The sequence below is a fragment of the Epinephelus moara genome, chromosome 6, assembly GCF_006386435.1.
Source record: "Epinephelus moara isolate mb chromosome 6, YSFRI_EMoa_1.0, whole genome shotgun sequence".
Lineage (NCBI taxonomy): Eukaryota > Metazoa > Chordata > Actinopteri > Perciformes > Serranidae > Epinephelus > Epinephelus moara.
This window is the reverse complement of record NC_065511.1, coordinates 22340511-22368452: the sequence shown is the minus strand read 5'-3', so window position 1 is coordinate 22368452 and position 27942 is coordinate 22340511. Positions and strand designations below refer to the sequence as shown.

Sequence of the window (27942 nt, the reverse complement as noted above, 5' to 3'; positions counted from 1 at the left end):
GAAATGCCTTGCAGGTAACAAACACCTCTACCTACATCTAAGCAATAGACAGTATAATCAGTCTTCTAACTTACTGTAGTCTGTACTGCTGTAGTTTCAATCTTTGCTGTAACCTTGGATAATGTATTTTGAATGTCAGCACCTTATACATTTAAATATAGATATATTTTTACAATAACCAAACTCATGATGATGAAAAATATTTTATTGCATGCACAGTTGACACTGGTGGTCAATCCATGGTTTGCCATATCATGCAGACCAGCCAAAAACGGTGCGTACAAAAAAAGGAGAAAGAAATCAAATTTAACCAATAGAAGTAACATCTATCGAACAAATAAATAATTCTGAAATAAATAAATATTCCTATCCTGAATGTCAACATATGGTGTATATATACAGTATAAATAGAATCAACTGTACATTGTTGATGATACAAATGAAACTCAAAATAAGATACTGCTAAAGCATTTTCTCTCCATGATCTCTGCGGGCTTTAAAAATCCAAAATATGCAAATAAAACCTCAAGATATTATAATGCAAAACTCCAACTACAACACTTCACAACGCCGACTTAAAATGGCCGAGCCTCAGGGCAATTTTTAGATAACCAATCTGGAGAATAAATACTGTAAAGTGTCTTTTATAGCCACACACTATACAAGTGGATACAGTAGTGTTAGTACACACCGTACAGAAGGAAATGGCTTCAATTTCTTTTTGTCTTTAACTTTTTTTTGTCCAGAAGGTGCTGTAGTACTTGTTTTTTCTATTGCTTTTACTTGTAGTGACAGTTCACCCACAAATACAATGAAATTTATTCTTCCTCTGCAGTATCTATCCATACGTTTACCCAGGATGAAAGAGATATGCTGCAGAGATATGATGCTGCTGCAGAGTTTTTCAAATGCTAATTTCTGGCACTCTGAGCACCAAACAGCTAAAGCCGATATCTCCGAGCCTCAACAAATCAAACATGATCTGAATGGCAAAATGCACTATGTTGTGTTTTAACCTGAACTTTAGAGACCAATACAAATGTATCAGTGTCAGTACGAGTCTGCTGCTTCGTTTAACTGATTGTCCACAGCTCAACTAGATGGAGATCCTTACGCTTCTAAAGAGATGAGCAGCTAGCTTTACTTTGAATGGGCGTTTTTTACGGCATTTGGCACTAACATACGTGATTATAACTCACACACGGGACATACAACTTTCCCCACACACCAAAGAAACACACTATACTGTGTATTCTTATTTAATTTTCTGCTCTAATACCATATGAACTGCTTCATCTAATACAGTGGTTCCCAACTGGTCCAGCCACAGGTCCAGATTTCTCCTTAGTCATTGGCTCAAGGTACACACAGCTTAATACACTCATTGTCATACTTGTGTGTGAACATGTCGTCCAACTAGTTTGCTGTCTCTGTGAAGTAGCTGTCCATTAGTCACTCACTCTACAGCAGGAAACAGCACTTCAAAATATAAGCTTTGTGCCGGAAATTCACTGTACTTCAAAATAAAGTGTGTTTTTAACAAACTTGACCTGCGACCCACCAGTTGGGAACCACTGATCTAATACACTTTATGGTTAAACAATAGAAAACAGTACAGTAAGAGAATTCTGCAATGTAAAAATAGATAACGAAAATAATATATGAACATGTTACATATGTTTCCTTTTCACTATTTCTGTCATCTTGATCCAGCTTGTTGTGCAAACACTGTACTGATCTGTTCGTGACTGCCTGTCCCACATCTGGCAAAGAGAACATGTGGATCGTGTCTGAAGAAAAGTGAAGTGTGTGTACAATATAGGACTGAAATACTCTTTGGTTAACTCTGATGAAACAACCCACTGCTGCCAGATCCTTAAACACAGAGAATACAAAAAGATGTATCATGAGTTAATCTGCACCTTGATCACTTTATGTGATTTGTGTGGCTAAAGGTTCTGGAAAGGCTCGTACGTGGACCTTTTTGTCACACACACTGTTGTCAGTCTGTGTATTAGATGGGAAGCACTGCAGCTGCAAACTCTTGTTGCAGGCTGCTGATTCTCCACAAGGAGGAGCTATTGGATTATTGTTAAATCTGCTCTACTCTTCCCAATCTTTGCTGTAGTAATAGCAGCAGCCGTTTTGGACCAGCAGATCTAGACATAGTTGGGGTGACACAGCTGGCACTGCAGCTCGGCCTGCTTGTAGGTGTTTTGGATCATCTATGCTAACATTTATGCATTTAACCTCAGACATGTCTTTTTCTGCTTATTCCCTTCCCTGCTGAGACTTTCCTGATTGAGCAGCTCCCTCCTGTGGTCGGCCAGGGTCATGCAGCATCCTCTGATTGCTCACTGAGTCCTGAGAGATAGATGATAGCGGTGGATTGTTCCTTGGCGTTCTGACAGTCTGGCTGACACAGTGGGGAAGTGCAGTAAGAGCTGCTCTCTTATGTGCGAGGCTCCAGCCTGTGTGACAGTTCGAACAGAGTCTGCTGATTGTCGATGATATGCAGGTAATCAATGTAGGCTCGCACCTCTGCGCTGCTCTTCTGTGTGATGCCATTTCCTGTGGGGAAAGAAAAGGTTTTAACTCTAAGCCAAGAGCAGCATCCTACTGTATCTTTAATTAGGATGCACGTTGGATAATTATCTGTTGAAGATAATGCTTTCAAGTGCTCTCTAAGTTTTTATGTCATGCTACTCCTGTGGGTCATTGTGCTTTAAAAATTCCATATAAAATTCAAATTAAATCAAATAGATGCGCATTTAATTTATAATCATATCAAACATGTTACGAAGCAACATGTCACTGTAATTACATTATATCTGTCAGCAATGTTACGCGTCAGTGTTCTAAATTCAGTAATAACATTACAGTTTCTAATCAATTTATTTGCTTTACATAAGTTCTTCAATTACCTGCATAATGGGTGGATAGAAAAAAAAAGGCTTATGGAGAAGCTGTTTGGCCTGGGCAGTCTGTGCTGACTCAGAGGAGGTACAGTATATCTGACAAACAATTTGAGAGGCTCCTTCTCATGAGATAAAACCACTGCTTTGGTGATAAACAGATCTAATATGCTATAAAGCCATGGCTTGGTGAGTGAGCGATTGATTGAGTGTGTGTAGCCTATTAAATGTCGTTCATATACCATTTAAATGTGATATATTTTCTCTAAGTTTGTCATCATAGTGCTGTTAGGAAGGCTAGTCTCTTATATTATGTTTAGGCCAGCTGATATTTTATTTTGAAGTCAATTATATTTGTACAAGGCAGAGTTAGGAAGGCCTCTTTTATATATTGATATAGTTTCATTTTGAGGCAGTTACAGGCTGCTGTAGCGCTGTGCATATGTGGGCATATGTACGAGGTTTAACGTCGATGTTGTAGAGTTATGCAAAAGAAATGTAACGAGTAGTATACAAATTACTTTCTTCTACAGGGATTAAATGAGTACAGTGATAAATTACTCTTTTTAAAAGTGACGAGAAAACTATAAGTCATTACGGTTTTTTTTTCAGTGTTGAACCCAACATATCATGCATGCATATCATGTTACTGATGGCCTGGTAAAAATATTATATTGAAAAAAGCCATTAAGACCAATTTTTCTTTCCACTTATGACACACAGGGATGTTGTGGAGGGTAAAACCAGCCAAAAATATTTTGATATCAAAAAATGAAATGATTGGACATCATGGTTAGGAGTATTAGGCTAATCTGATTTAAGTTGTAAATGAAGGGTGTTTTCACATTAAGTCCTTTTTGGGGGTTTTACATGTAGTTCTATTTAAACAATCCAAACTCAGTCCTCTTAAAATGGACCAAAAAGTGGACCAACAGAAAAGGTACTCTTTTTGTGTTCACATTGTCAGATCATTTGAAAGAGGGCCCAGTTCTCTTTCTTGTCAGCTTCAGCTCTGATGGGGCCTCAGTCCTCTTTCTGTTCACACTATATATAATATATATTGAAATAGTTTTGTTTTTACTCTGTCATGCCACTGCAGAGCGGTTAAGAAGCCCCTCGCTTTCAGATGAACTTAAAATTGGAGGAAAACTTTAGCATTTCTGTGCTGTAGACTGTTGCTGTTTGATGTATTCTACACTCCACATCCTGGTCCTGTGTCCTTGCAAGCGTTACAGGCCAACATGGTTTGGTCTGTTTTTTCAAGCGTCTCAGTGCAACAGCATGTGATCTAGAGGGCTAAATACAAAGACAAAGAGCAAAGCGAACCCGGAGCATTTTTGTGTTCACAAGGCGCAGGTTAAGTGAACCACGCAGCAGACTTGTCTGAGAAAAAATGCTGAGTCACCACTCTGAGTCTGTTTAGAGGGCTGAAAAGGACCAAGTGTGAAAACAGCCTTACTGTAATTGACAGACCATCTATTTCTTTTGTTTACTTATGTTCTGAGAAAGGGGCAGGTGAAATAAGATATTTTCTTCTTCTGGCTCCTTTTCAGTCACGGGGTGTGTTGTTAGAGTTGTTTTGAGTGTTAATCTGATTGTTGTGCAGTAAAATAAGAAGAACTCATTTAAAAATGATTAAATTTAAACCAAATGGAGACAGTGTATTTCAAAGTTAACAGATTTGCTTATTTGCCTTGCAAAAACTGATACTACATCCCTGATTAAGAGCAGAATTACTAAGTAAAGTTTAGAATCTAGGTTGATCTTGCACCCTAACATGAGGAATGAGTGATCTGAATACTGACCCATGTGATCTTTCTGACACTGCCGGATGAGCCGCACCGTGTCCGCTATCATGTGCTGGAAATAAAGATGGACACAGGTGTCATTCAACATTTAAATTTCAGCGCTGCTGTATGTTTTATTGTGTGGAAGCATGCAACGTTCATGAACTCACCAGCTTCTCAAAATTGACCAGATTATCATGAAACGTCTTGTTGCCTTCGTGTATGAACGTGATATCTAAAACAGACAGACATTTGGTTAGTTTTCACCAACAGGTATTCGGGGTAAAAATGTTTGATTCTACATTTCAAATCTGCAAATCTTCAAATATCTGCCAGAAATATTTCACCGCGCTCTCCTCCCAGAGTTAGACTAGGTGTGGGTGGGGTATTGAAGTGACAGAATAATGAGCGCACCTTTCAGTAGCAGTGGAGGGAAGGGGATCTTTGGCGCCTTCATCTTCTTAAAGGATTCCCTGTAGGCCTTGTGGTTCAGTGAGGGATCCTGTGAAGACATTTTCAAAACGAATGAGTGTAAACCTCTCGGGATGAATGTGTGTATGTGTGCCTGTGCATGCGTACTTTGTTAGCTACATTATGGCAGCATGAGAATCTTATGATTATTTAAAGCACCTGATGTTTCGAAATGAAAAACATCTGTTTCTCCTCTTCCACACTGAAGCACGGGTTTGTATTCCCCGCTGCAGTGGATTAATAATGTAATAGTTTTTTCATTTCAAAACAGATATATACTGTGCACTGAATACACTGAGTGCCATACATTACACTTACTGTAATTGTCTCCAGCTCTGAAAACAGCTTTTTGAATTTCCCAGGAATTTTCTGCAACAGACAATAACAGGATCTATTTTTTTAGATGTACTTGTACATGAAAGGTAGCACAGATGAAAGCAGAAGATGAAGAAAAGGAACATCTTTACCTCCCATGTCTGACTGAGGCGGCTCACAGCTGCAGTGTTCAGACCCATTATAATGGCAAAGAAACAGTTGAGGTTCCTCTGTGCTTTACAGCTGCAACAGATCAATGGAGCACACAATTCAGTTACTTCAGGGGGTGCACTTAACGGCACAAAAGCAGATGTAGTTTATTGATCTGCCACTGGAGGGGGCAGCATCCCCGTGCAAATCTAAACACATGTCTCTAAAGATTTTTGGGGCTGAAATGCTGTTGTGTTGGCCAACTGGTCTGTATAGGATCACACTGAATATATCTCTGATAAAAATGCAGGAGGATCTGAGTGAAGCTACTAACTGAGCAGCGATCTTGATGAACTTCTTGATGAGTTGGACCCTTTTGCAAAGAGTCGGGCACAGCAGCACCTCGGTCATTACCCACAGCTGGACTTCATTGCAGCGCTGCAGCAGTAGCTCCAACGCCACAGTGTGGTTGCTGCTACTGTGGCGGCTGAAGGTGAAATACACAAGTTCTTGCTGGAAAAGAACATCATGCACTCATGAGCTGACAGCAGGACACACAGTGCTAACAGGGTATCATGTCAGATCACTTTTTGAACAGTTAAGATCTTTTTTAAAGGTCCAGTGTGCAGGATTTAGGGGGATGTATCGACAGGAATGGAATATGACACAACAATCATCGTGTTTTCGGAACCTTACAACCAGCCATTTATAGCTACATAGTGAGTGGTCTGCATCCATGGAATCCACCGTATTGCACCACCATGTTTCTGAGCTGAACAGCATCTCAAAACACTAGTTTTTAAAGTGAAACTGCTTTATTCAGTGTTTTTAATAGTTTAAATCACTGGCTCCATTTGTTTTGGGGAGGAGGAGACCTCTGTGGATAATTTGGCACCTGATAAAAACCTCCTGAACATTGAGCACTAAGGGAATCCTCACTAGGAGTTCCAACTTGGCACACAAGAAAAGTCTCAACTGGTTGCAATCTGCAGTCCTCACCACTAGATGTTGCTAAATCCTACACACTGCTCCTTTAAAGGCAACAAATTATGTATAAGTAGGGAGGATGTGGGACAAACCTCGTGTATGGAGTCAAAGATGGTCCAGTCAAAGTTGGTGAGAGCAACGGCCACATCCCATGTGTTTAAACTGAGCATGCGAGCTGTCCTCTGCTGCAGCTCGGAGTTGTCTGTGAACGGGTTCTGCAGACAGAGAACAAATGAAAAACAATATCAGACACATGACAACAACAGGGCCAGTTTTTCATCAAACCACCTGAATGACTGACATCATCATTTTTGCAGATGTCATTTCATGTTAGTAGATTTCAATAAATTTTACTTTTGAAGATTCATATTATAAACCTCAACTATGCTGCACATCATTGTATTCACCGCCTCCGAGCATGTGTATGAGTGTCTATGTACGAACTAACAGGACACTATTTTGACAGTATATTCAGAGTATGTTAACTCCAGATAAAATGGCATTTCAAGAGTATCTAGCTCAAGTATTGTAATGTATTTCCAAGTGAAGCAGGATAGGCAGGTGGGATATAATGTTGGGAAGAATTTGATTTGATTGTGGAAAAGTGGGTGTGTTATAACAGTGCAGCCCGGACACGTAACGCCAATGGGATAGTAGTATCCGTCAGAGACAGATAATATCCTTTGTATGTGCGATTTAACATAAGTTGCTGAAGCAGTCCACTGTAAATGCAAAGCCTTGCTTTCCTGAATAATTCCTAGCCAGAGGACCTGTAACCACGGTATTTTGGAGAAACGATGACACACTGATGTAACATGATGTCGCTAGCTAACTACTGTAACTTAATTTTAGTTCTGGGCAGCTAAAAGTTGCAGATTGACTGATGGGTGGATGTTGTGATATTATTGGTTGAAACTGGTTGGTAATAGCTTACATAAGCACATCATATTTTGTTTTATGGGAAACATGATTGGATTTTGATATAAGAACACAAAGACACTTTTTTTGTTTTTGTATATATAGTTAAAAAGGTGCAAAATATGGACAGGGATGTAATTTGAAAGGGTTAAAAAGGCAGTTTTTATTTCATATTGACTTCAAAGGAATACTTCCCAAATGACCATTTGTTGATCAATTACTCCCCCGTGTTACGCTAAAGTGTTTTTCTGGCGTACCTCCGGTGAACGATGAATCCAAAAATGGAGACCACTGCACACGGGAGCTGCTGGTCTACCGCTGCCACCATCAGTTAGTTTGTGTTTTTGTCTGACGTTGATGTTTTAAAGGGTTAGTGTGGATTCAGTTAATTTACACAATAACACAAACAAACTACCGATCAAGGTGGCGGTAGACTAGCAGCTCCCGTGTTCAGCGAAGTAAAATGACTGAGTGTGAGTCTGGTTTTACAGATAGCATAGATAAGTTTTACTTTTCGATTGGAAAGATCTGTCTGTTCAGAAAGTACTGAGCATCATCTGGATAAATGTGACTTGGGTATGGAGTTGTGTAAGAGGTTGTAAACAGGTGTTTTTGGATTTGTCGTTCACCGGAGGCAAGGAGAAAAAAAAAACAGTTTTCTTCACAGATTCAACCTAACACAGGGTGAGTAACAGATATACAAATGGTCATCTGGGGGGTAAAGTATTACTGTAAGTTGACATGACACATTGCAGTGATATTCTTACCAGGACTTCACCCAGATCCTTCCTGCACACATGCAGCCTGCCCACCGGCCGGAGAGAATCAGAGAATACTCGGTCCTGAGGCTGCAGGAGGAGCCTCCCTGCAGGCAGAGAAAACATATCACAAACAGCAGAATACCATTAAAAATCTGTCAGGCAGCGTGTAAGCGGCTATCAGTAGCAGCAGATAAGACTCGCTGTGCTAGGCTCCGCACTGAGGTGGCCAGTCACTTCAGTCACTGATAACTGATACTGACATTATATCACTGGACTGTAAATGCCTCTCCCTTTTACTGTTGTCACTGGGGAGATATTTAGGCTGGCTCTGTTGATTACAATCTCACACATTCATGTCAGGACTCAATATATATTTCAATAGGCAAAAAACCCTTAAGTATTAAAAACATTGTGAGCAATTAAAATGCGATATGATGAGTTTTTCATATGAAATATTTTCTTTCAGTGAAGTGTTAATATGCACTGAAGTTGTTTAGTTAGAAAGGTAAATATACCTCCATTGTAAGTGACAGCCACTAGCACCAGTTCCCCCTGAGGGACATCCATCCTTTCTGCCACTGCCTGCAGCAGCTCCTGGGCCACCACCCCACCATGGGCCCTCATACTTAGGAACGAGTCCATGGTAATATACACATGACACAGCACTGTAACAGAGAGAGAATATTGTTTCAGTAAATTTTAATATAGAATGACAATCATTTATATGGATGCATCTTTGCCACTGGCCATATTAACCGAATGGAATACATCCCAAATGCCTCTGTGTATAGTGTATGCAAATTGAAACTACATTATGACACAAGGCCACAAGACTAGTTAGGTAGCAGTGACTTTAATGATATTGTTTTTAATAGGTGCAAATGTCCAAGAACACTTCATCAAACTTTCAGTGACCCTTGTGAGGCTCTTGGGGGTCTTAGTGGAATTGCCTGTTTTGCTGGGAGAGCTGGTGTAAATCGTCTATGCAGGTTTTCTTTTCCAGACACAGACTGTGGCAGGTTAATTTAACCTTTTAATACACTTCAACCAGAAAGAAAGCAATTAACTGACTCACTTGCTACTGTTTCTGAAACAGCAGGAAGGACAGGATATAACAGGGCTGCCCCTTATTGATAAGGTGACCTTGAGCAGAGCAATTGGTTATCAACTGCTCCAGTGTAACCACTCAGTGATCAGCTGTGGATCAACTGTGTAGTGTGGCAGTACTGGGATGGACCTAGCTTACTCATTAGGTTTGTCATGATGAAGGTGAAGGGTCAGTGGGGACAGTTTCTTCGATCGAGTGTAGTTCAAATGAAAATCACTCAGGGCCTTTACAGATGAAGGTGTTGTTTGTGCAATTAATTTGCACATCAATATTTTTTTAACGAATAAAGGCATGAACTAATCACGTTCTGACAATGGTGGACCGGTTGCATCATTGCAAATACAAAAAAAATATTGCTGCTGCTACCAATCAATGACTGTTGGTGCTTCTCAAAGTCAAGGAAGGATTCTTAAACTGCTCAATATCAAGGAGTCTGCGTCATCGAATCTCGCCAAAGCACTGTTCCAATGTCAAGGACGCTTCAAATGCTACCGAGGAAGTCCTTCCTTTAGAGAATTTTCAAGGATGCATGTGTGTATCCTCAGCGGGCATGAAGTACTCACAATTCTTTGTGCAGGATCTTCTGGTATTGAAGGCGGGCCCTCTTCAATGATGCTAGCCTGTTCATATGAGTGTTCACCAAATGCTAGGGAACGAGTCTTGCCTTGCCTCTGTAGGACCCGACTTGGAAGGACCCATCCTACCATGGAAGCATCCTTAACTTTGAGTAGCATCATATAAAGATAGCTCCCCAAAGTTGACGCCAAAATATCTCTGCTGGCTACAGTGTGTTAAGGCCTCAAGACAGATATATATTTGGGTGAACTTGCCCTTTAAAGCCAAGCTGATCCCAGTGTGACAAAATAAATTCACAGGTCAAGAGGAATTTGTATTTCCCAACCTTCTCAATCCTTCCCTGAAAAGATTCCCATTGTTCTTCTGTTCAGACTAAACGTCTCCTCTCGACAGTTTTGAAAACGACGTATGATGGGAGGAATGTGTGAAGAACGACACGTTTTACGACTTACCTTCCTTGGTCTCCCTCTGCGTGGTCCTGGCCTGGAGCCCGTTCTCCTTCAGGCTCAATTGGTGGAAAAGTGCTTTGCTCTAAAAGAAGGGAAATGCGTGGATTTTTGACACATTCGTATTGCCTGGGAACTCTACGGGCATTTCACTAGAACCACAGAACAATGACTTTAGCAGGAAATGTGAGGACAATAGCTCCGACACCCAATCGGGTGCGTCAAAGTGGGCAGCCAGCTTCGTAAAATAAAATTCTTTCTGTCTCAGTAAAGAGAGCAAACACAATCTTTTCACTCACCTTTCTTTGAGGGGAATATTCATCCACCGTGCTGGAAAAAGAAGAATAAATACAGTAAATTATTTGTCCTCAAATACAAAAAAAAAAGACCTGGTGATTTCCTTAGGCTGCAACTCAAGTACAAAAACAACTTCACCAGTCTATAATCAAGGTAAAGTGAATGTGCATATATAGTCCGCTGCAGCTTTCAGTCCATTATTTAAGATAAGTGTCAAAGTGAGATTAGAGTGCTTTGCAGATTTTAGACCTTCCAATGTGATCCCTTCATTTAATCACCCTATTCTCATCAGTTAGGCCCGGCTAGCATGATGGATAGCCCCGTGTCCATTATCATCCCTCAGCTTTTACTGGGCTCTGCATCACAATAGGCATGTTGGCACAAAGCCTGCCCTGAGGGATCCCCTCTCTCTGGCTGGCCAGCAGCAGCCCTGCACTAATGAAAAACCTGATTCCCACTGTGTTGTCAAAACAGAGCTTATGATCTTATTCACTGTCTTTAAAAAAACACAGTCAGTGAGCTCTGTGTATTATAAGGCCACATGACGAGAGAGTGAAAGAGAACAAATGGTGTTTGATTCCTGAGCTTTCAGAAACACATGACCTGAGCTTTCTTTCTGCACAAAGGCCAGATGGAAGTTGATGCGAGCAGAGGACTAAATGAGTCTTCTTTCTATAAAAAATGACACCTTTTAGCTTTTCACTCAGCAGCAGATTGCCACAAAGCAGTCAACCTTGTCCTCCCCCCTGCATGAGCCTGATTGTGGAAAAGCTCATAAATAGTGGAGTATGTCAGTCAGTAACACCCTCACAAAGTCCACTGCTCTAAAGGAGTGGGTGTTGTGGATCTCCCTCCTTGGATATATAAACATGAATAACACAGATAATGGCAGCAGAGGCAGGTTGAATTATCTGCACTGGTTTCTAATGGGCGGCAGGTTGGAGCATCCCCAGGGAGGAGATCTGATTGGAGGCTGTGGTTGAGGGAGGGGAAGGGGGACCTGGGTGTGGCAATGTGTCTGGTGACTGGGGGATATTTACGCTGTAGCATCAAACAGTAATGTGATGCTTATTTTTTTTTCATCAAACCAAGAAATATTTCAGCAACAGATCCACTTTTACAACCACCGAACAGACTCAATATTCAAGATTCAGTCAGATGTCAATTAAGAAATATGTTATGTGTCCACTTTGTCATTCCATAACTTGTAGATGTGCATCATTGTGATAAAGAAACAGACAAAAACAACCCAGGGGACATCTAGACAGAATTTGTGCCAAAATGTGTCGACTAAAGTGCCCTTGTTATCATACTGTGTGTATGTAAGGGATGCATCAATCCAACTTTTCTCTCCCTGCTACTAAGCATCGATCTGATACTAGTGGTTTTGAAATTGAAAATCCATATACATCACCACATGGAACTTATTGAAATCAATTTTATATGAGGTAACATGAGGTCAGGGATTGTTGGTGGCCCGTCATGACTGAATAGATGTAATTGATTCATTATGGCTGAAACACATTCTGCTTTTAAAGGTCAGTATCACAGTCGATACCAACATGCTGCACTGAATCAGTGCATTCCTACTATATGTATTTTTTATTTAGATTATGGACTGACTTACAAACAGTCCCTCCAGAAATTCGTGATGTTGCAATCGCAACAATTAACGCAAATTCGACCAATCTCTGTGAAGTCTGCACAACCATGCAATTTTGTCAAATCACCGCAACTTTTCCGCAATTTTGACCAGCCTCCTGAGAGCTCCACCATTCATAGCTCCCTCGCGCAAACGTAATGGACGTACGTCACCGAATTCACTTCCATGTTTATGGTATGAAGATGCAAACGTGTGTGATTCTAATGTCTCACATTTACCAACAAAAATTACTGCTAAAGCTTGTGCAAAACAGTTCCCTGATGTTTTGCACAAGTTTTGCGGAGATAAACTGTTTTGCACCCCCTGCAATATTGTGGTGGAACACAAACGAAAAATCATCGACTGACAAACACATGTTCAGAGAATGGCTGAAACTAGCAGACCAAAGACCAGACAAAGGGAATACGTGTGTGCCAGGATCGGAAATTCAGTTTTTAAAATGTGAACATCTACCAGCTCCTGACAGATATGTTTAAATTCGATTAATTCAACAGTAAATTAGTTGTTTTTTCAATGAATTATACAAAACAAAGCAAAAAAACAAAACAGACAAAAAAGGAAGCAACTTTTGTTTGCAATTTTCACTGTCTCCCGCAATTTCATCACCATGAAATCAGGCATTTTAGGCCTCAACAATCTCGGACAAAGCCGATGAAATCCTGGAGGGACTGTACATAATTACAAATTTGAAGCCATAATGATGTGTACTGCTGTGTTTAATAGTATATGGACGTGACATTATACCAATGACTGTACAGAAGAAGCGGACAGAGCCATCGTGACCATTGGTTAGTGGATTTTAAATCCTTCAGTTGGCATTTCGGCTGTCTAATAATGCTTATGGAATAAATTCTTCTTCTTGTTGCATTTTGGATGCATTGTTGCGTTATTAATTGTGGCTGCATGGGCGCTGTCCGGTGCTGAAGTCTGTAACCTTTGCACATGATGGACATTTTTGTCATTGCCTTGTGGTCACTATAGCTATTTTGATGAATATTCTCAGGCCAATTTCTATTAAAAACTAATTTTTTATCGATTGTGTTGTGTGCCATATCTGCTTTTATCGCAAAAACATTCTTTGAACTTCCTTTCAAATTATCTCAAAAGTCATGATAATCAAATATTTTCTTAGAACTCCTGCGTATTGGTCAAGAAAAATCCTTGCAACGGCCATGTTTTGGAGTCAGAAGTGACCATATTTGGATGAGAGGGTGGAGCTGTAGAGGATACGCATTGCTATGCCTCTATCCTGATTGACAGGTCACCGCAGAGGTAGCCCTAAAGCATACCCTGCGTCATCTTCTGTTTTACTCTAAATGGGTCCATAATTTACAAAATGAACATTATGCTGTATTGGCGAAGACTTGAAACTAGCATTTCAGGACTGTACTCATTAGGAAGGTGTTTACTGAGGAAATAAATCCAGCAAGTAGTCGGGTCATTTTCACATAGATTTCTATACTATCAGACTTATTTTGCAACCACTGGAGTCGCCCCCTGCTGGCCAGTAGAAAGACTGTAGCTTTAATGCACTTCTGCATTGGCTTCACTTTTCAGACTCTGAGGCTTCGACCACCTCTTTTATCTTGTCTGTGGATTATACTCATGAGTTTGAAGATGTGTCCAGTAATGGAGAATCCTTTCTTCTTTTGACAAGCGGCAATCATTTCTGACAGCTTGTCGTTAATTCTTAAAATTCCTGTATTTCCTCGATTTTAGAAATTTGAGATAAAGGGCTGCATGACCTTCATATTTCCGTGCATAACAACCCAGAACACTGCAATTACTCTTCAGTCTCTGAATGCATTCATTGATGAGAGGCTAAATAAAGGCACCAAGCAGAGAAGCAGCTCTTTCTTTGCACTCAGAGAGCAGCTAGTATCTCTGCTTCTTTTCAGATTTCCAAAAGTAAGATTCGATTTATTTCAGGGAACACATCTGTTTTCCATTTCATAGTTAGTTTATGCAAGTATGTACTGAACTACAGTGTGTCTAAAGACTTATATTGACAAAGTAAGTGATATGGTTACTCACTGTCTGCGATGCAGCTGGTACAGTTTCTGCAGCTCCTTCACATCCTTCTCCAGGGCAGGGTGCTCATACAGCTCATCCAACACGTAACGATACAAAGTCTGGAAGGAAATGTCAGTTTTCATTCCACCCAAATTAAGCACACCTCACACCCAGTTTACACCCTTTCCCTAGTACATTATATTTCCTACCTTCAGGAAAAGTTTGACGTGCTCATCCTCCCTCAGGAAGTCTTTGCAGAGGGCCATCCACTCTGTCACCAGGTGCAGGACTTTTCGTTTCCTCTCCAGAGCCTCCTTCCTGTCCTCTTTCCCTCTGTGTCGCTTGGTGCAATAGGTGGGATTCAGTTAAGGCTCCAGCACAGATGGAGAACAAGATTTATTTGCTGACACCAAGTGCAGCATACATTGAAGCATGAATAAAGCCAGTGTCAGTGTGATGTTGATTTAAGGACAGGCGGCAAGAGAGACCGTTTGATGAGCACAGTTGAGTGAAGTGGAGCAGCTCTGACTCAATAAAGCAGTCGTGTTTTTGTTTATAACAACTACGTCTGTCTGTAGCAGTCACAAAAGAGGGTTATTGTGTGTGAACCTTGGTAATAATGTTCCTGTGAAAACCACTGTGTTTTAGGATATTGTCCCAGCAGAGCTTGACATAAATCACTGGTTGACATGAACACTGGGTAGGTCAGCAGAAAGTCATCCAGAAGTGTATCTGCAAAGAGAAACACATGATTGAAAGAGGACAAAACATGGTACATTTTCTATTAGAATAACTCTGGAGATACTTCAACTGCTTCTAGTTTCTTGTATGTTTAAAATATACAGGATATCCTGCTGAGGGGAGAAGCTTACAAGCTTAAATTCTGTGCAGAGCATCCTATAGATCCTACACACACAGCCTCATTAGGTTTAAATGTTACAGGATGCTGCAGGGCAGGTACGCCAGTGGCCGTGATAACTGTATGATTAATGTTTGCTGAGCCGCACATACAGTAGAATTGTACTTTTAATTGAGATGGCAGCTCAGAGACTTGGCTTCAGGTTTTTTTTTCTCAGTTAATTTTAACAATACCAGCAGGAGAGCTCATTCTTTGCTGTCATATATCGGTTAACAAGCACTAAGCGCAGGCATTTCAGAGGCGAGCATAATGTGGGAGAGACCTTTCAATGGCACATAATTCTTCATGGTCAGTCTCAGATAATCGCTTGTGCTGAAACCACTGAGGATTCCTCTGTTCCATTGGCTCCTCCACAAGTTCAAACAAGCCTTTACTGGCTTTATCTTCAATCTCACACATTTGCAGTTGCAGGCTGTATCAGTAAAGATAAGCCAATAATGTGTCAGTTGACTCTCTCTGACCTCTGATGAAGTCGATGTTTTCGTTGCGATTACCTTGCAAATAGAAAGAAAAAGCAATCTGATATTGCTTAGCCATCATCCTAATGTGTTTACAAGAAACCACTGCATCCTTGTGTAATTTCTTCCCAAGGTTACACCTGGGTAAGTGTTTCTGTAAATGGATTAAATCAGAGCTGGTCAAATAGAGCAGGAGCTCACTTTAACAAGTCCCCCTAACACGAAATGCACTTACAGTCTACATCATCACAACTAGGGCTATGTATGGTTTAAAAACACAATGCCAGTACCGATGCATTACTCTTAAAGCAGGGGTGTCAAACTCATTTTAGTTCAGGGGCCACATACAGCCCAATTTGATCTCAAGCAGGCCAGACCAGAAAAACCACTGCGTAATAACCTGTAAATAATAACCCCTTCAAATTTTTCTTTCATGAAAAAACGTGCAAATTCAACAGTATGTCATTTTTCACTAAAGTGGAAGCTATTTTAGGAGCAAGTTAAGTCATCCCCTGTCTTACAAACCATTTACAATCTGCAGTTTTGTCAGTGCCTCAGCAACAGCAGGGTTCCACTAATATTGTTTTAAGACAGAAGTCTGATTCAGATTCTTTTGTACTGAAACTGCTGTTTTTTTCCCACAATGTTCAGTATCTTTAAATATGACCATAGACAGTACTTGTTGTTATTTCAGAGAGCCGTATTCTGCTCAGAGTCGAAAAGCCTCTAAGGCAGTATTTTACATGTTTTAATGTTTAAATTGCTCCTGAAGCCTCTCAGGCTTCACATGTGCATCAATACTAGGTGTGCAAAGTCATCTAGAGGGCCGGATTGGACCCTTTGGTGGTCTGGTTCTGGCCCCCGGGCCGTATGTTTGACACCTCTGTCTTAAAAGTATACAATGCATGATTTTCTCTAAAAAGCAATGTATAGTCTCATACAAAAAAAAAATCACTTATGACCTAGTAGAAGTGTGTGTGTATTTATCTTTATCAGAGACTCTGCCATCTGCCTGTATTGTCTTATTTTCTTCTTATTTTGCTGTGTTCAAGATGTTTCAGGGCACAGCGCACAGGTGACATCGGTACTTTATAAAATGGTAGTGAGATTGTATGCAGAAGATGAAGCTACAAAACTTGTGAACACCACACAAAAAAACGGAAATATACCAAGGCAAAGCGCCAAGCAGAGGGAATCTGGGATTAGCTTTCACTTTCACTGAGGATACTATCTACAAACAGTAACCAACAATTCCTGCGTAGTATACCTTTAAATGATACCAGTACTAATATTTCATTTGATACCTTTTATTCTACCTCATTCAATACCCATCATGTGAATGGAAGCATTCAGTTGTGTATAATGACACCAGATGCCACAGGGGTGTAGTATGGCCATACTTTAAAACGTTTTAGGGCTTCTCTGCATGCTGAGCTGCCAACTCTGTCAAATAAACCACGCTCCACTTCACTACACCACAGACTGTATGGGCTGTAACTGTTGGGGTAGTGGGCCAATCACGCATCACATTAAATCGAAGAATGCTTGCGGAGATTGGCTGCAAGCAAAACCATATAAATTTTAATTCTTGGTTTGGGTACAAAAATAATCAAATGCAGGTATCATTCGACTGGAAGTTTCAGTACTAGTTGGTACTGTGTTATTTCGATGAATACCTTCAAGGTATTGAGTCACACTTAATCAACACTTAATTTTTCACCATGATAAACAAAGGCTTATGCTTATTCATCAGTTTGTTGTATTTTTTAAATGGCATGCAAAGTGCCTTTTTTATCTTATTAAAATGGAAGTTATAATTATTCAATAGACATTATCACAAGCTGTAAAAGTGCATTTCATAAATTGCCATAAAAGCCACTAAAATAAATTTCTGAGGCTTAAAGCGAAGGAGAAGGACAGTAGCTCCCAAACATGATGCCCTGCCACAAGCGAAAAGCTTTACAAATCCTATTAGGGCCAGCCTCCTCTCAACCCCACTGTAAGTGTGCCTCATACCAAGAATTGTAAATTCTCCCCTTTAATTTCACACTGGCTTCCCAGGCCCTTTGTGTGCGTTCTGGTCCACAGGACTCCCTGACATCATTATGTTAATCCGTGCAGAGCAGCTGTGGATGCATCACTCACTGCTTATGAGAGGTTACACACTCGTACACATGTAGCGCCCATAAAAGAATACAGTAACGCACCTTAACACAAAGCCAGAAAGACAACACGCAAACGACCAGCCACCCACATACTGTACTGTACCTCCACACACATACACAGTCACCATGCACTACTCACTCACACTACTGGGTATTTGTGTATTTTCTCCAAACTATCTAAACTGAAACACTTTCTCATGAGTAACAGCTTACATACCACTCCCCAGGCTGTACACTCTGCAAGTTTTTTGAAGTTGGAAAAACAGAATAAATATTTAATTCCATGACCTAAAGCCATATTCTCAAGTTTTTCTTGGTAACACAGCGAGAGAGAAAAAAAGCCGGGAATGTCCTGCAGAGTAGATTTAATCCAAACAGTTTGGCAGAAGATGTGTTCGCCTCACTGACCCAAAAACGTTTATGCATTAATTGTGCTGTATAAATAACATTTACCAGTCTGTTGGGATGATATTTGACTCCTACACATCAAACCATTTTTATTTAAAATGATCACCATCATTAGCCTGGATCAGAGAAGAGAATGTAGGATACAGAAAAAGCTGTTTTGTACTCATCATACAGAATCCAGCTGTCTGGCACTCAAGTCAAAAGGAAACGCAGAATGGATTCACTAATCGAGCTTGTCAATCTCTTGTGAAATCAATCAAGCTGTCAATCCACCTTTCCATTTCAATAAGTGCTCGTAAAAATTGATCAATGCGGCCTTTGAAATGAGCATGTTAATGTGTCACTTATTGGCGCAGTAAGCACCAGAAGACATCGCCCTGGTGTAAAAGCCCTAAATTATTATGATAGTCTGTATTTAGACATTTTTAATTTCATATCCGCTCACTTAATGTGATGTTTTCTTCACCACAAATAAGCGTCAACATCTCCGCACATGGCGCATCTGTGAAAAGAGCTGGAACATCCTCTCATTAAGAACGCAAATGTCCCATTACATGTTTTTCAGAGCTGGCAGTGTGCTGAATCTGTGCAGAGCAAGAATCAATAGCTGCACTCAGAGATTGGGCACAGGAAAGAAGGCAACACTGAACACTTGTCAATGCTACCCACAATGCTAGCCCACAGAAGGAAGCACATAAGAGCTCCATACTGTATGGACTACTGCAGTGGTTCACGTTTTGCTTTTCCCGCAAACATGCCTGTGGTGCTTTCAAAAAAGTGCCATCTCTTGCAGAAAGCTCCTCTGCATTCTTAATGTTGTGTACAGATAGAAGCAAGTGATACCATGATGAGATGGAATCGGCCTCCTAATGTGCTGTACCTTATGTAAGTCATAATAAACACAACGTCAATAACCTGCAGCAACCATCAGTCATGTTGCTGCACAGTCTCTCTGGGACCAGCCTTGAGAGGGAGACCAAACACGGCGGCTTGGTGGATGTTCAAATAAATCTCTTTTTGATGAAATCAAGGATCTCATGCTATGGTGCTTCTTCTGAGCTGAACCTCCAAGGGCACCCTTTGCAGTTGCACTGGAGCATACAGAGCTCCAGTATCCACACAGAGAGAGCCAAGGCCAGCAGGAGTCACACTATTAAACATCACTGAGTGAAGATCAATTGGTGCTCAGGACTGAGTTCATTCCTTCTCCTCTTCAGGTCTCTGGCTCTTTGACCCTGGGATATCGCTCAGCATCCTGCTCTGGTCCACAGCTCCCTATCGAGGATTCACCTCAATACACTCACCTATGAGCCAGTACTTATTATGAACACCCTAACTGAGGGAATAGAGGCATGTCTCACCCACATTCCTGCAAATCCAGTTCCATCTTTCACCTAACATCAATATTAAATACTCAGTTATAGCAATAAAATATGTGATTCAACATAAAACATAACTCCCCTATGCATGTAAAATGCACCATCTTCCAGCTGCAGGCACATCTCCCCAGAGGACATTTAGATCAATTTCATTCACTTCCTCATCAGAATGAGTAATGATCTCTGGTATATGGGGTTAGCCTGCCTCCATCCCGATGACAGATCATCTGTGACCATCTCCAAGGAAGAATCTGCATTTTATTTTTCCTCCCTCCTTATTTCCCCTTTTCTCCACCACACAGTGTTTCTCGTTTCTCTCTAGCATTCTTTTTCTGCTTGTCTGACTACGCTCTCAATCATCATCCCTCATCGAAACCAGCTTTCCAGCTCAATCAGAGTCTCCTCTGCCTTGGCAACAGTGTCACATTATCATGTACCTGCTGGGATGAGAGGAAATGTGTTCATTTGTCGTCGCTGTGAGGCTGGACTGCTTGTCACACAATCTGATATGGCATCACTTTAAAGATATGAGCAACGTTTATCTCTGTCAAAGGCTTTTAAATGAACAGGCACAAACTTAGAGCCATTCTGGGAATGATAGCACATGATTAGCCCAGTAATATTGCCCAGAGGGGGCTGCTGTCCCAGCTTCTCTGCGAGAGAGAGGGAGGAATGGGGAGGGCAGAGAGTGAAACGGAAAGTAAAGGGAGCACTTTGTGTCTTTTTCTTTCTATCTGTCTTTCATAATCACACAAAAATTTCAGTGGAGCTGCACAAGCACACCACCTTGACATTGCTATAGTCACAAAGTTGTCGAGGTGCCATCAAAAAAATATTCTCCTATCTTAATTTTGTCTCTCTAAAATACAAAAATTCACACACTTACAGAAGACAGTGAGGACAACAGGGATGAGAAAGGACTTTCAGGACCATAAAGTATGCATGCTGACCTGACTCTTTGCTCTGTGTCGTCCCCTGGTCGTCATCAAGTGTCAGGTCATTCAGCAAGTGCTCCAAGATCTTCTCTGGGGTCCCCGATACCACCATGTACCTGTCAGACACAACAGAGTCATTGGACGAGTCTTCCTCAATAGAGGACAGAGAGCGGCTGCTGCTCCATTCCTCCTCTCCCTCCGTCCCCTCATCGTCTATGTAGCGAAAGTAGGGGACGTCAAAGGTGGGCATTGTCACCGGCTCTGCCCGGCTTGTGCTGTCACTGCTGCTCTCCTCGGAGCCCTCCTCGTCGTCCTCGTCCTCCTCCTGCTCCACCAAGGCAGCATGCAGCAGCCTGCCCTCCTGCCGCAGGTTCGGGGGCTGTGGCCGAGATCCCATCCTTGCAGAGTCCCTGTGCCCTCACACCGGCAACGTTGCCGTGGTTACTGCTGCATGCCCCTTTTACCCATCCATCCATCCACCTGCAGCTGCTACAGCCCGGAGTCCACTGCTGTCTGTCCCTCAAGCACACTGAGTTATCCCAGTATGTTCACGGCTGAAAAAGGCTCCTGGATGACTTGAATGGGAAGGCAGCCAGCAGAGCTCTGCCTCACAGTCCCATGCTGCTCACTTATATGTATTTAGTATAGTCATTTATGTGTTGGGAGTTGTGATGTAAGCATGCCTGTAAGAGTGAGTGTGTGATCCAGAGAGAGCAGAAAGGGAGAATGATGAGAGGGAGAGTGCTGAGGGAGAGAAACAGATAGTGAGAGAGGGAAGGAGGGAGGGAATCTAGGAAGGAGGGGGAGTGGAGAGGCTTACCTCCTGTTCCTCGCCTCCTCTCTCCCTCCTCCCCTCGCTGATGCGGAGAGGGCTGGCTGCTCTGACGATATTCTCTGGAGAACCAGCACATCGTGGCCCCTCTCCCTCAGACACACGCGGACTGCCTCGTCACTCTGGGGCTGGACGGAGAAAGAGTGGGGAGGGAGGGAGGGAGTGTGTTATCACCAAGGAGATTCCCCTGTATTCTCTCCCACTCACACAAATCACCACTGATTTCCATCATAATACTCTGTCAAAGCCCTGCACTGTAAATGAAAGAGAATTTCCATATATCATTATTCAGTCCTTATCGGTGGAGCCCATTCAGGGATTTACATAAAAGACCTGCACAAATTTTAATTACCAATTCCTATGTAGAGCCTATTAAATTATGGGTGGCTGGAAACAATCTGCTTTCAACCAGTCATAGGGTTAAACTCTGCACACCAACAATGGTTTAGTGGCTCAGAGTTTAGTTTAAACTCACACTGTCTTGTGACCACCATGAGGTACTATGAATGATAAATTCATCCTCATGTTGCCTACTGTCTCCCACTCCCTGTTTCCCTCTGTTTCTCCCTTTCTCTCTTAGTCACACAATGTCTCCCAGTCACAATGTTATCAATCAAAGCCATAGTAACAGACAGCTGCACTGAAACAGACCAAAATAAATTGCAATTTTAATGATTAATTGCAGAATGTTGAAGATGTTCTTTCAAACATAATGAAGCTAGATGGCACTTGGCTTATTGTGCTCAAAAAATATATCTGAAAAACTCAACAGCAATGTCTCTTTCCAGAAATCATGACCTGCTTACTAAAGATACTCCACAGGGCTTGTTGTGAGCAGTTTCATGTAGGTTAATTGCATGCACAGAGGCTTTTGCTGAATTGACTGTAGTCATCTGAACTGACATGTAGTCTTCTTTCTAAGCAACACCTGCCAACTGTATTACAACGTAGAAGGAGTTGTGCATCCACTGCTAGCTCACCTAGCACCACTAAGTTAGCTTAAGTTACAACTCAGCCGAGAAGGACGCCATTAACGTTTAAATCTGCCACGAGCATGAGCCTCTCATCCATGAGTAGATGCACACTTCCTTCTGTGCGGTGATGCAGTTGGTGGGTGTAGTCTGGCAGAAAGGAAATAGTTCCTACATGAAACTGTACACAACAAGATCTGTGGATTATCTTTAGTAACCAGGTCATGATTTCTGGAAAGAGACATTGCTGTTGAATTTTTTGAAAGTAGCACTGTGAGTAAAAGATAATAGGGCGAACTGTCCTTTTAATGCATATTGTAGTTTAATATATGACTCTGTACACCACTGGTCAGTCAGGACATTGAAATAAATTTCATGAAGAAGCATCTGAATTTAGCTTTTTTTAACCCTACAGTAAAAAGGGGTTGTTTCCGTATCTCTGAAGTGTAAAGACGGCTGGTAGCTGCTTGACAATGGAGGGTCTCGATCATAGATATTGGTCTTAATGAGGAGTTCACTGTATGGTGCACACTTTGCATCCTGCATCAGCAAACCCCCTCCCTTCACCCCCACTCTCTTCAGCCATCAGTCAATTCAGCACAAGCCTCTGTGCATGCAATTAGCCAGGCAGACAGACTGGAAGTGGTTGCAGTTTTCTGCCCTAATTGCCTTTTGCAGAGAAAAGCATCCAGGACCCTTCAGTTAAGCATGACTTCCTGGCACATTAACGCTTATCGGTGATCTGTGGACATAGTACATACGTAAACAGGCACACTGTATAGGTGCACAGCACAAACACAGATGAATACATTAACAAAACACAACATAAACAGACAATATCTATATACAACAAAGATTCACAACTGTGTCCATCCCCGGGTGGGCCACATTTTTAGCAATAACATTAAACAGTTCTGCAGTGATTTCTATAAACAGCAGAGATGTTTTCAAAGCCTCAGAAAGGACCATTAATGGCAAAGTTTGCTGGCAGTTCCTTCAGTGTTGTGATTCATGACTCTTAGCAAAGTTTATATGTCTGTTAAAGTGACAACTTATGAGTTTATTTCCTCTTTATCTGAATATAAACACACACCCTTGCATTTATAAAAGTTGCGTTCATGCACTTATGGGTGTATCCTGCGTAATGACAGACTGTATTATCCTGTCACAGGACCTGCAGTATGGATAGGGACGTGACGAAAAGCAAAGAACTAGAAATTTCCCAGAAAGGGAAGGCTGTGCTGATTAGCTTCCTGGTTCTTGGGTAGTAAGACACTGGTGGTTCTATCTTTATCAAGACATGACGCACACTGTGTGCTCTTAGCTCCATCAAAGTACGCAGTTTTTGTCTGATTAAGTACGACAGCAAAGCCAGCTGAATTCTTGACTATAATTAACAGAGTGTCTCAGTGTACTGTTTACGGGTCAAACAGCAAACAAACCTTTCCTCACAATGAATTATTGATCGTGCCTCTGCTGCTGCAGGCCACGAGTCAGTGTGTACTGGGCTTTGTGGTTACCAGTGTCCTTCTAAAAAAAACACAATCAGGCCTCTAGAGTGGATGCTTGTAATGAGACAGAGCACCGGGGCCACACAGTTCCTACACTAGCTTGGAGGTGACCTCGACTCACGGCTCGCACCCAAGTCCTCCCAACATGGACACCGCCAGCAGGAGAGTAAACAGTACTTATCAGGCCTCTGCACAAAGTCGTGTCCCGCCAAATGGTTTACTGTGTTTCAGGGTTCCAGATGCATTCCACTGGCCAGAGGGACACCTTCTGTCTGCATGTCTCGGTCTGGCACGCATGGTATGGAACACTTAAAGGGACCTGGAAGGTGTCAGTCCTGACAGGGTGCAGATTTGGACTAAATTCCTCTAAAGGAATAATGTGGATCATACAGAGTGGGAGGATGAGAAAGAATAGAATTCATACATCCGTGTTGTTTTCAAAGAAAACCCTTTGATGCAGATGCGCTTCATTATCTCCAATAGTAATTAGCTGAAATTCCTATGTTAAGCTCTGAAAATATACTGCAAACAAGAGTATGTGCATGTTATGTAAAATATTTGCACATAAGCTTTCTTAAGCTTCATGCAATGGCAGAGAACAGACGCTCTATGTTCTAATCAGATGGACAGAGCAACGGAAACTAAAGTTGATGAAATAATCTTATGTAAGGTGTAAGAAAAGTGTCACACACAACAGATGATCATGCACAACTATGATCTCCCTGAATAATTAAAAACAGTGGTGATGTAATAGGGCAAAAGAACAAATGATTTCAAATGATTTCAAAAGTCAAAACTGTAAAGTATTAAATTTAAACCTGTTGGGTTTTAAAGCAAAATGAATTATAAATAAAATACTCAGATTTTTTTCCTTTATAATTTAAGAAGATTGCATAACATTCATGATGTCCCTGCACCAGAATCTCTCATACATTTTCACAGACATGCAGGCTACTGTATATAAAGCATCTCTTTTTCCACCAGCTGGGATTTAGCTGACTTCTAAGCTCTTTGATGTCTGGGCTTAGATATTTATATGAGTCACATGTAATATGGTACATGCATTGTGGCATCATTGGATTACTTTAAACCACAGAAACACTGCTAGATAATCTCACATAATCTTACTATTTCTACCTAACATCACGTCTTTAATACAAGGTCAGTATATCCGGACATTACCGCTGGGACTGCATAAATGACACATACACATGTGCCATTGGTATACTCAGTTTTTTTAAAATTTACAATATGAGAAACTTGGCACAATGCATTTTACTAAAAATGGTAAAACATGTATTGTGGAGCACTAGCATTTGATCATACGCAGATTGGCAGTGGCCTAGTGCAGACGAAAGGTCATCATATTGAATAACAACCTTGATAAGGAGATCTAGCCTTGTGTTTGCAGAAAAGGTCAGAGACCTGATGCACTGGAATCCACCCTAAAACCATACAATGTCTTGGCATGGTGGTCTGGCCACTTGCGTCAACTTTTCCTGCCATTGTTGTTCAGTTCAGCACACAGGCACAGCTGGCAGGAAGGGAGAAGCTGAGCCCACCACGAGGTCACCCAATCAGATGACTCCTACGCAGCCAACTGGCAGGTGATGTAATGTTTTTCAAAAAAGTGTGCAGGCTGAACTGAACGTGCAGTCCGTGCACTTACATTTTCAAGGATGCTGCCATAATGATAGATACCATCTGTATTCTAAAAGCATGCTAAGTTTCTGTAATGACATTGGGACTGTAGCTGGTGTCGAATTTAATGGATAAGGTACATTAATGACGTATATTTTTATGCATATGAATGCAATGCACTCTACAATATACTGCCATGAAATCTTCTATATAGTAATCTAATTCGTCCCTCTCTTCTGCAGCAGTCTAGAGACTTTTTTTTGGTATATTTAATTGTAGAAAGCTTTTTGTAGTCTGGACAGAATCTCCAGAGAAAGCAGAGACACTATAGAATGTATGGAGGCCAATAAAAACAGACAACAAATTAAAAGCGGTTTGATGGATGGGACACTGCAGGGAGTGCGAGAAATGATGCTTAGGCAAGATGCTCACAGAACAGCACTGTAAAACATCACCGTATAGCCCAGAGCAAAACAGACTAATGTTCTCTGACTGAATATTCAAGGATAAAGTATGCTAATTGTGTAGTGTTTGTAATGACATAAAGAGGACTATCTGATAAGCATATCGACTGTTGTCTTAATTCTGAGAAGGCCAAAGATTAGTGTTCGTGGAAATGCATCAAAGAGAGCAGCATTTCACACTAAAGCTGTGGCTCTATTGTGTATACTGCTACTTACAAATATGGTTGTTAAAAAAAAAAGTTAAGGCGTATGTTCTGACTGCAGCAGTGCTGTTGTGTATCTCACCTCACTTGTCCTCTCTGGGCCCTTGCTGTGGTTCTGCAGAAAGCGGCAGCCATCCTTGGCCAGCCTCTGGACCATCTCCAGTCTAGACAGGTCCTCCTTGTCATGCAGGATACACATGTTCCCTGGCTGAAGCGCAGGGGACACAGAGAACATGTACCTCAGGCCGCAGTCCCACGACATCGCGGGCTCACCAACTACTGACTGCCCACCAGGTAAAACAGCAGGACTCCTGGCTGTGTGCTCACACTGCTCTTAAAAATGTGCAAGAGAAGGTGAGCAGTTAAAAAATGACTGTAAGTAAAGTGTATGTGTGTGTCTGTGTACGCGCTCCAGGTGAGTTGCAGAGTCCTCTGTCACTGCAGCTAAAGTAAATCTCGGTCACCGTCTGCTGTGGTCAGCACAGTAGCTGACAGGCACGCGCAGGAAAGTCTTCACGAGTTGGACTCCAGGTATCTCTCTGTGCTTGGCTTTACTCGGAGTGAACGACAGATTCCCTCTCTCTGTCCTTCCCTTGTTTTCACATCGGGGAGGGGAGTGAGTTAGAGACACGGTGGGCTCAGGAAACATCTGGTGAGTCGAACTGCCCCAAAAAGGAAGTTTCAAAATCTCCCGAAAGCAGGAGAGAGTCTTGAGTCAAGATTGGGTGGGATACAATACACTGGAAGGTCAAACACTTGTTAGGGTGGAGATGTAGACTATTACGTGAGTGGAGGTTTAAGGTCAGGCACAAGCGCTAAAACGATACTTAAATGTTCTGCTTTCAGTTTGACTGAACACAATAAATGAATGTTACGTACAAGCAGCTCCTACAAATGTCAATTTTGGTAAATAACTACTAATGTAAATTGAATTTCCATGGCTTTTGGACAGTTTGTCAGACAAAACAATCAATCTAAAAACTTCAACGTGCTAAGAAATTCTGACAGGCAGTTTTGTTGGTCCATGGGAGATTTTTCAGTTGGTTGCAATTTGCAACCTCACCGTGAGATGCCACTACGTCCTACACAATAGAGCTGAAGATATTGATCAATGTGTAATCAACTGAGTGAATTTCTCAGTAAATCGATGAATCATTTAGTCTTGAAAATGTCAGAAAATTTTGACAAAGTCTGTCACAGTTTCCCTAAGCCCAAGGCGATAAATATTTATTACATCAGACCAGGGGTCAGCAGCCTTTATAATCAAAATAGCCATTTTTGACCAAAAACAATAAAAAAAATCTGCTTGAAGCCACAAAACATATTTGTGCCTTATAATGAAGATAACACAGCCTATACAGTCTAAATTAGCCAGTCAACACTAGGTCTATATCAGCACCCATTAATATGTTTTTGGGCTATTTCTGATTGTTTAGTACTTAAACTTTGCAGCTTTAATGGTGAAAGCAGATGAATCTCTCCACACTATTAAATTCTGTCTCCAAGACTTTTACTTTTTTATTTGGAATCCATACTGTAGCTAGTTAGAGAGATTTAAGACTAGCCACTGCTATGAAGCTTTGGCAAAATGTAGAGGAAAAGGCTCCAGGCTGACGTACATTTTGGTTGATGAAATGTCAAAACATTTT

At 41.4% G+C, this 27942-nt stretch overlaps 1 protein-coding gene across 1 annotated transcript; it reads right to left on the bottom strand.

Annotated features, from left to right (window-relative positions):
* Window positions 1–189: 189 nt before the first annotated feature.
* LOC126392052 (rap guanine nucleotide exchange factor 5-like) lies at window positions 190–26868 on the bottom strand. Its single transcript, XM_050047166.1, has 18 exons — window positions 26376–26868; window positions 21492–21631; window positions 20687–20787; window positions 15061–15139; window positions 14617–14761; window positions 14429–14526; window positions 10734–10764; window positions 10441–10519; window positions 8820–8969; window positions 8311–8408; window positions 6718–6840; window positions 5973–6151; window positions 5641–5731; window positions 5492–5542; window positions 5117–5204; window positions 4873–4937; window positions 4721–4775; window positions 190–2571 (listed from the first exon to the last, which is right to left on the bottom strand). The coding sequence occupies exons 1-18, from the start codon at window positions 26553–26555 to the stop codon at window positions 2453–2455; spliced, it is 1872 nt and encodes a 623-aa protein (XP_049903123.1). The 5' UTR covers window positions 26556–26868; the 3' UTR covers window positions 190–2452.
* Window positions 26869–27942: the final 1074 nt, after the last annotated feature.

Excerpts from the sequence above, each read along its gene's own strand:
- LOC126392052 (XM_050047166.1), bottom strand. The coding sequence starts at position 26,555 with ATGTCGTGGGACTGCGGCCTGAGGTACATGTTCTCTGTGTCCCCTGCG. Across the intron at positions 20,788-21,491 it reads GAGGAGGCGAGGAACAGGAG|GTACATGGTGGTATCGGGGA; the intron begins GTAAGCCTCTCC and ends TGTGTCTGACAG. Across the intron at positions 14,527-14,616 it reads ACGTCAAACTTTTCCTGAAG|ACTTTGTATCGTTACGTGTT; the intron begins GTAGGAAATATA and ends ATTTCCTTCCAG.